At 49.3% G+C, this 8,932-nt stretch overlaps 1 protein-coding gene across 3 annotated transcripts; it reads right to left on the bottom strand.

Moving 5' to 3' along the window:
• Window positions 1-760: 760 nt before the first annotated feature.
• EOMES (eomesodermin) lies at window positions 761-7,530 on the bottom strand. 3 transcript variants are annotated; one of them, XM_045537737.1, is made up of 7 exons: window positions 7,502-7,530; window positions 6,252-6,587; window positions 4,979-5,133; window positions 4,179-4,300; window positions 3,559-3,717; window positions 3,411-3,472; window positions 761-2,628 (listed from the first exon to the last, which is right to left on the bottom strand). In XM_045537737.1, the coding sequence occupies exons 1-7, from the start codon at window positions 7,528-7,530 to the stop codon at window positions 1,890-1,892; spliced, it is 1,602 nt and encodes a 533-aa protein (XP_045393693.1). In that variant the 3' UTR covers window positions 761-1,889. The 3 variants fall into 3 exon arrangements, with proteins under 3 accessions (XP_045393693.1, XP_045393679.1, XP_045393686.1); XM_045537723.1 differs by lacking the exon at window positions 7,502-7,530 and having other exon boundaries at window positions 6,252-7,164; XM_045537730.1 differs by lacking the exon at window positions 7,502-7,530 and having other exon boundaries at window positions 761-2,571; window positions 6,252-7,164.
• Between the last annotated feature and the right edge of the window lie 1,402 nt (window positions 7,531-8,932).

Here is an 8,932-nt window from a genome sequence, read left to right as displayed (position 1 = left end):
AAATGGAACTATGCGCCAGGTGAACCGCTCCCCAGCCGCTGTTTGCAGAGCCTCGGTTGGCGGAACTACTGGAATCCTCCTTTGTGCCTGCCACGCCCGCCCCCAGCCCGCGCGGCAGCACCAGCGTCCGGGGCCCGGTTTGGCTGTGGGCAAAGGATGCCGCCCAGCAGCCACCGAGGCGCGCAGCCCGTGGCGGGCGGGTGCGCCAGTGGCTCCGTTCAGAAGAAAGCCGCAGGTGGGAGCCGAAGCCGAGCTGTGGGCAGCCCCCGCGCCCCGCGGCGCATCAGAGCCCTGCAACTCGTGGGCGCTCAAAGGGCCACGGGGGTTCCCGGGGAGCCTACGGAGGCCCGAGGATGGGTGGCCCCAGGGAAACCTAGAGAACTAAGTGGCTAAGGGTGTGGCGGAGCCGGGTCTCCAAGGTCCAGGAGCGGAGGTTTTCGAGGCTTGCATTAAGTCTGACGTGGGCAATCCTGGGTCTCAGCAGCAGCACTGTCACCCCCACCCTCCCCCCACCCTCGACTTCCCGGTGGGGTGAGGAAATAGCCCTTTTCCATTTCAAGGAAAAAAGAAGATAAACAAAAGCATCCCCACTGCCACCCCCTCCTGACTACAGTATCCAGTTAGAGATTCTGGAGCCTTCTATGGGGAGGAGGGGTGGTAATTAGTGAGGCACTGTTCACACTGGAAAAGGATGGAAGAGGAAGCAAAATGAGATCTTTAAAACAAAGATTAAAATCCACAGTACAGAAGAGAGCTATGCCCATTCCCTTAATTAACCACATTTATTAAAAATGACTAAGACTGTACATAAAAATCCAAGATCTCTAAAAAGCCTATAGGAGCTGTGGCATTAAGTTTTAGTTTCTTCTTCACATTACCAAGTTGGGGAGAGGGGATGGCGAACGAGGAGGATGAAACAGGAGGTTTCCTTAAACACAGTTCAAGTTAGTACAGAGTAGCTGAATACATTCTTAACTATCTAAGAAGTAAACAGAATATTCCCAAACATCATGGGGATGGTGAGACTATCCCCTTGCCCCTGCAGCTGTTGTTAGGTGATTTGCAAATTCTTTACAAAGCCAAAGCACCGATTTTACATTATCTCAGACACTTATGTAGACTATTTGTACAATATATTCCACATTATTCTACAGTGTATCTAAACACACACAACTGTACACTTTTAAATTCTCTCTTTTTTTTTTTTTTTGGCGACTCCCTCCCTTGCCCTCTCCTGAGTTCTACCGGCCACCCCAACACACAGCAGAGGCCTAGCCAGTCTCAAGAGAGGCAATCCTGGACTCGGGCAAACATGGCTTGTTCCAAAAGCCTGTGAGGAATCAAAGTCAGGTAAAACCAGCACTTTCACAGAATTATTTTTGATTCCCAGGCCTAATATCTTTTGCCCCTGGCAGAATGTAACAGCATAAAGTCCCCTGCTGAAGCTTAAGGCCCAGCCCTTCCCTTCCAGAAGCAAAAGCACCTTAACGCTCAGTTTCTATTTGCTTAAAGATTTACGACTAGAAATGAGAATCACAGGTTTTAACTCATTTGATAGCACTGGGTATTCAATGTTTACAGCCTATTTCTCTGAATGTTTAGTGTTTCCAATAGATAAATCCAGAACCTTGAACAACCTTCAAATTTTAAAACACTTTAAAGTCCTCCATTAATTTTATTTAAAAAAGGAAAAAAAATGCTAGGTTTGTTTCAGTTACCTGCAGCAATCAAAAAGCTTTGGCACCTTCTTTAAGAGAATTGCACAAAACAGGATGCATCAAGGTGGAAGGCAAACATCTTTTTGGCAACCTAGGCAAAGAAGACAACAAAAAACACCACCAGGTCCATCTGCAAAAAGTTAGCTAATTTTTATGAGGTTAAAATACTCTTTAGGGAGTTGTGTAAAAAGCATAATACCCTCCCATGCCTTTTGAGGTGTCTTTACTGTACTCTTCAGCATTAATGTCCTCACACTTTATGGAGGGAGAATTCTCATTACTGGAGGTGCTAGGAGACAGCCGCCTTCGCTTACAAGCACTGGTGTATACCCCTGAATCATTGGAATCTAGTGACTTGATGGAAGGCGGTGTCTCTATCCAAGAAGAGCCAATTTCCTCTTTGACTTTCTCCTTGGAGAGCTGATCTTCAGAGAACACAGGGGGGCTCGTTCTGGAGGTCCATGGTAGTCCAGTTGCCATCTTTCTCTGATAAGAACCTCGACCTCCCCATCCTGCCATTGCAGGAAAGGTTGGGTCAGGGTAATACCCCAGGGCATGGGATGTCTGGAGGGGTAAGGATTTAATACCATATGGGAGCAAGGTGCTGGAAGTATATTCAGATTCATAGGAACCGATGTCTAGTTTGTTGGTCCCAGGCTGCTGGACAGGCGTGACAAGCCACCGCTGGGGAGGGTTGGCCACCTCTTCGCTCTGTTGGGGTGAAAGGAGGCCGTTGGTCTGTGGCACGGTTCTCTCGCCATTATAATATCGGGCTTGAGGTAAAGTGTTGACAAAGGGCTCCGGGAAGAAGGATTGAACGCCGTACCGACCTCCAGGGACAATCTGATGGGATCTAGGAGAATCCGTGGGAGATGGAGTTAACCTGTCATTTTCTGAAGCGGTGTACATGCTACAATATAAAAAGAAACACTTAAAAAAAAAAACCCTAATGTTGTCCCCAAACAAACCGCCTCCCAGAAATCAAAAAGGCCTGTGGTGTCAGTTATCTGTACCGAGAGCACTGGTCTGTTGGACTGGAGGAACAGAGGCAGGAGATGCACTGGCCCATTTCAGCTAGACTCTTGACTTATCAGGAAAAATTTCCCACCATGTAAGAAAAAGTTTTCTCTGAGGCATTAAGTATTTAAACTACAGAAAATCCACCTTTACAAGTGTAAACTTTTTAAGTTTACAACATGAAAACTCAAGAGCAAACCTCCCTTGTCAATGTAGTAGAAAGAACACTGGCTGTGATGTTAGAAAACCCAGATTTTAAAAACAGCAGGACCTTGCCGGTTCATGTGGTGAAATTACATCCTCTCAGTTTCAGCTTTTTCTTATGTAAAAAAAGGGGGAGAGGAGTAATAATATCTGCTCTTGAGAGGATAAAAAAGTTGGATCAAATGGAAAGGAAGGTATGTAAATGCAGATTCTTAAAATTTCAAGTCTCCACTCAAACGTTAAAAAAAGATCTCCTCATTTTTAAGCCCTTAACATTTCTTTAGAAATTAACAAAACTCTTCTGTGAAAATTCTAAAGCAAGATTAGTAAAGGCAAAAAAAAATATGCAAAAATAAAAACAGGTAAAGTCCCAAACATGAAAATTCTTCTTAGAATATACTCTCAGCAAAGCGTCTGATGTATGTACTGTTCAAAGATAACCATGCAAGTGTGAATAAAAGCTGCACTTACGAATCATAGTTGTCCCTGAAGCCTTTTGCAAAGGGGTTATGATCGATCTTTAGTTGAGTAATCTAGATAGGGGAGAGAAACAGTCATTGAGTGCTTTATCACGCTGGGCCTTTGCTTTACGGATTCTTGGGATGTTTGGAACACTCACATCAGTGTTTTGGTAGGCAGTCACTGCAATGAACTGCGTTTCTGCGAAGGTAAAGGTCTGGGTCTTTGAGGGCTCATTCAAGTCCTCCACACCATCCTCTGTAACTTCAACAATGTGCAGTCGTGGTTGGTATTTGTGCAAAGATTGTAAGACTATCATCTGGAAAGGGCACAGAAAAAAACGTTGCCAAATCCAAAAGTTTCTTACAGGCTCAACAAAAGTAAATTTTGACAAATTATCTATTTTGGAATGGGATTCCTGAATGCTCCCCACCGACAGGTTTCTTTGTTTATTGCCATTTTTAAGATTTTCTTATTGCCACTTTTTAAACTTAAAACATAGCTGGGTTTGCGCATTTCATAAACATGCTTTCCTCTTTGTTTTTTAAATTCCCAAAGATTTCAGTATTTCTGTTCCTATTAGTTAACTCACTGTTATTGAAATCCAATCAGAAAGTGAAAATGAGAAAAGTCAATAGGAAAAAAAATGTTAGAAATAGGTGAGCAAACAGGTCACAACCGCAAACATTATAAGTACAGTGGAAAAGAATATGGACTTTTGTTAGAAAAGAGATCTACAGCCAAGGCCAGAAGACACCCCCTCCTCCTCTGTCACTCTACCTGGGTGTTGTTGTTATTTGCGCCTTTGTTATTGGTCAGTTTTAATTTCCCAAAGGAAATCTCCTGTCTCATCCAGTGGGAACCAGTATTAGGAGACTCTGGGTGAACATACATTTTGTTGCCTAAGAGAAAATGAAACAAAACACAAAACCCAAGCACATAAGGCTGTTTACAAAAGGGGGAAGGGGAGGGATGTCTGTTAGCTACGGGCAAGATGCAAGATCTAGACTTACAGCTCAGCTTAAGTCTCCCACCAAAAGCTGCTTAAGGAGGCCAGTAGAGACCAGTGTGACCCCACTGATATCTCTCCTAGGTCCCCTGTGCTTCCAGCCTTCCTTGGACAAGGCACTTAACAGTATCTCAAAATTTAAAAACAGAGCTAACAGGAGATGACTCTTGAAGGTCAATCTGGGGACTTCTAAAGGTGGAAGGTTAACACCTGATAGAAGGCAGTAGGACTTTTATGGGTAAACCCAACTTTGGCCAGGGTTTTTTCAAACCAATGTTAGAATCCCAGGAGCCATTCCCATCCAGAGAGCTTATGACTGTTAGTTTCTCATATGTAGGGATTGGGGGCTAGGGTGGTGTCATAGTTAAAAGTTCTAAATATATGTATATTGGTAAGCAAGAACTCTGACTTAGCAATTCTGCTTTCCATCAGTCAACACAAAAAAACTCATACTAACACCTCTAGGCCTCAGATTGGGGGGAAAAAAGTGCTAGATATAAATGTGAATTTTCTGAGTCAAGGGTTTCTTCCCAGCTGGGCTCCTCCCAGCTTGGGCCTCCTCTTTCCTCACCCTGCATGTTATTGTCGGCTTTGCCGCAGGTCACCCATTTGCCCCCTTGGAAGCGCCAGTGGTTGGGGTCCGCCAGCACCACCTCTACGAACACATTGTAGTGGGCAGTGGGATTGAGTCCATTTATGTTGAAGCTCAAGAAAGGAAACATGCGCCTGTGCAAGGGAACAGAACCAGGAAAAGTGATTTAAATCCAGATGCCAGACAGAACGGGCCCAGACACGGGCAGGTTCCCCCGATATACCTAGGATAGGGTTGGAGTACACATTTAAAAGTTTGCAATAAATAGAAAAATAGTAGATCAAGTGGCCCAAAACTATTTAAAATATTTTTGAGTTGGAAACTCTTGGAACATCTCCCTTTTTTCCAAAATAATTTGCCCCAGCGTCAGTATTTCTCCAATTCATGTGCTTCTTTTTTTTTTTTTTTTAATTCATGTGCTTCTGAGCCTTCTCCCCACTCAAGTTCCCAACCCCTTCAGAGGCTCATTTTCTCCCAGTAAGTTAAAAAGTATTAATTTTGAAATACCCAAGTACCAGAGAATATTAAGTTGCGCTTGTTTAAAAAATATAGATGCACACACACACACGTGTGTGTGTATATATATAATATATAAACGTTAGGCTAAAAGTCCCCTTTGAGTGCCTCTCTCCCAGCACCCACCCCTCGCTTTCCCCAGAAGTAACCACTGTTAGCAGTTGGATGTATATCTGAACTTTCTCGCACACCGAACGCGAGCCAGGTCTGGCTCTGGGGTTTGTCTAACCACCTACTCCGAGCACCCTTCCAACACGGCGCTCCAGTCCTCATGCCCACCTCCCAGAGGCGCCCCGTGGAGACCCCGGCGCCTAAACTGCGGGAGCCCATCTACTGCGCTCAGGTGGCCGTCTCTTGCGCCTTCCTCCACCCGTGGCTCCTCGCCGGCATGCAGGCATGCACCAGCATACTGCCGAGCCGGAGAGTCTAGAGATTCTAGCTAGTGGACATGTCCGAATTTCCATTTCCGCCTCCTCCTGATCCGTTCAGGTGAGGAAGATGGGAGAAGAGAGGAGAGTGCAGCTGAAACATTAGCACCCTGCACAATCTGCTGGTGCGCGAAAGGAGAGGGGCGCTGCGTTGGAGATGCGAAGTCTACGGAGACTTACTGCGCGCGGAAAAACGCTCCAAGCAGAGCGAGGAACAAGTGGATACAGCTCCCTCACCTAGGCCTTCCCCGGGACCACACATTTACCCTTTACCCTCGCACCCAGGGGCCCCTCCACTCTGCGCTCACCTGCCCTGTTTCGTAATGATCATCTCAGTTTGGTGACGGTGGAATTTGAGCCACAGGGGCCGGTTGCACAGGTAGACGTGGGCGCGGAAGCCAGAACCTGGAACCCCCAGGCCTCCCAATCCTCCGCAAGATCCCGCCGCTGCCGCTCCAGGGTACGGGCCGTACAACGGAGCCCCCTGGCTGTACTGATAGGTGCCAGGGCCGCCACCCCCGCCGCCGCTGCCGCCGGCTCCACTGCCCGCGCCGGCTACCGGGCCGAACTGCGCCCTCCCGGGTGGGCACACAGCCGCGGGAAAGCCGCCGGGGGGCAGCATGGAGCCGTAGGGGTAGCGCGCCCCGTTGGGAGCCGGGTACACAGATCCGTGGGTCGCCCCAGCCGCCGCCTGGTACGGGAAGAGGGAGCAGGGCGCAGCCAGCTCAGAGCTTTGAGGCCCTGGGGACTGGAGATAGTAGCGCTCCGAGCTCAGGCTGTCCATGGAGTAGCGTGCGGTGGCGGCGGCAGCGGCAGCGGCGGCGGCGGCGGCTGCGGCAGCGGCGGAGGGCAGCTCCTCCTCCCCGCAGGGGGAGCCCTTGCGGCCGTCCGGGGGCCCAGGCTTGGCCACTGCCGCAGCGCTGGCAAAGGCGTCCCCGGCGTCGGCGTCACTGAGCATGGCTGCGGGGGCCCCCGCGCTGGCGGCTGCTGGCTCCCCGCTTCCCGCCTCGCACGAGAGACTGCCCGAGAACTTCTTGGACGCTTTGTCTAAGTCCAGTCTCTGAGGCGAGGGGGCCGCGCCAGGGAGGTGACCCGCGCTCCTGCCGCTACCGCCTCGCGCACTCTCCAGCGGGTAAAAGTGCGCGCCAGGCAGGTTCACCGAGCTCACCAAGAGCTGCTCCCCTAACTGCATGCTTTGCAAAGCGCAGACGGCAGCTGGCTGCTTCCTCTCCTTCGGTGGCCTTATTATAAAGGCAGGATGGGGGAGCCAGCGCCCTCTTCCGAGGGGAAGGTAACTTCCCCTTCCTCCCGCGCTGGGGCTACCCAACTGCCGACTCGAGGGCGGCTACAGCGCGCACTCGCGCGCCCTGAATCCAGTATCCTTTCCCAAAGGAAAGCGCACTAAGTTTGAAGGCAGGAGGTGAAAACTGATGGAGAAGCACTCTCCTTTTCCTTCCCCGTCCCTCTTGCTCCTCAGGATCTCCACCCTTCTCCTACACTTACACCCAGGAAGAAGGGGACTTAGATCTTTGTCCCCATCCACCCACTAGCCCGCACCTTTCTTCCCCTTCTCGATTGCCAAACCATTGGTCAAGTTGGCCACTTGGAAACTTGCGGGCTGTCACTGGCTGCTTTATATACGTGCGGGCAGGGAGGGGCTTCGCGGCCCCACAGCCCGGGGACCCTCCTATTGGCTGATGGAGGTGACACTAATTCAATTAGGCATTTACTAATTGGATCAAGTCACTTACGACTTTCTTGTCCTTTAGCCTGATTTTTTTTTTTTTTTGACTCTGTCCTGCTGTGAGAATCAATCCTGGTGTCTGTATTTTGCTGGAGTTCAGGTGAACAAGATTTGGGGTCTCCATAGTGGGGTCCACCTTTGGCACGGAAGTCATCCTAGCGCTCTGAGCCGAGAATGAGGAGGCTCGAACTGGTTTTAGAGGCCGGAGGGAGAAAGACTATTCAAGCTGACTGCACGCAGGGAAACGCCTGTCCCTGAGGGTGGGGAACTGGGGCGAGTTGGAGACAGGCGCTAAGAGAAGTCTCTTTCCTTATCATAAGATGTAACTTCAAGGCACACCTTCCTCTTGACAAAGAAGGACTTCCTGGCCTTCAACACACAGAAACCATTTTTTGTTTGGTCCTATCCTTTTACCCATTGGGAAGAGTTTGTGGAGAGGAACCTCACGTTCTGCTTTTGGGATTCCGGGGACCACCATCAGGGTACCCCACCCCACTCAGGCTAACACCCTCATCCCTACGCCAACAAGCCTGCTTTCGGAGAGGCAATCACTTTTACTCCTTACAGTTTAAAATCCATGCTGCTCAGTTTTCCTGAATCCCAGATTTTCCTCCCCGCCATTCCCCCCACCCCCATCTTCAGTTGGGCCTGACATCAAGAAACAAAGGTTCCCTAGCAGCCGTGCAGTTAGGATTCCCTGAGCCTGTACTCTGCGGCACAACACAGAAGGTAGAATAATTAGTGAAATAATCAGTTTGATATTGAATTAAGCCACTTTGCCCCAGCTGCCTGTTTCTTCGCTCCGTTTCCGCAGATAGAGTCAAGACCGGTACCGTCATATTTTATTGTTTTATTATTACAGAAGCGGGGGGAAGGGGGACGTTTGGTTGAGGATAAGGAAAAGTCCGAATATTCACTGTTAATAAGCAATTACTGACGCCGCTAGTAATCGCTGCGGGAGCGCATTTTCCGGCTGAGATGTTGGGACTCTGCTTCCCCAACAGAACGCGATCACACGGGAAACTCTTCGCCCGCAACAGATGAGGTGGCCGCAGGACTTGCTGAGCGCGCACACGCCAATGTAGAACAGAACGAAGCTTTCCAACCCTGGTTCAAACCACAGCAGCACCGACGTCGGCATGTCAGGGTCTCAGTGAGCAAGGCGCTCCTTAATGCACTCGGACTCTCCAGGGCATTTATCAGTTTTTTTGTGGTGCTGAAAACCAGGAGGGCGCGAAGGTTTTC

Source organism: Lemur catta, chromosome 1, assembly GCF_020740605.2.
Source record: "Lemur catta isolate mLemCat1 chromosome 1, mLemCat1.pri, whole genome shotgun sequence".
Lineage (NCBI taxonomy): Eukaryota > Metazoa > Chordata > Mammalia > Primates > Lemuridae > Lemur > Lemur catta.
This window is presented reverse-complemented; position numbering and strand designations above follow the sequence as displayed.

Bases quoted from the DNA above. Each gene is read 5' to 3' on its own strand.
- EOMES (XM_045537723.1), bottom strand. From the start codon at position 7,135: ATGCAGTTAGGGGAGCAGCTCTTGGTGAGCTCGGTGAACCTGCCTGGC. The intron at 5,134-6,251 runs GTGAGCGCAGAG...TCCCTTGCACAG, and splicing joins ATCATTACGAAACAGGGCAG to GCGCATGTTTCCTTTCTTGA. The intron at 3,718-4,178 runs GTAGAGTGACAG...TGCCCTTTCCAG, and splicing joins CAAATAACAACAACACCCAG to ATGATAGTCTTACAATCTTT.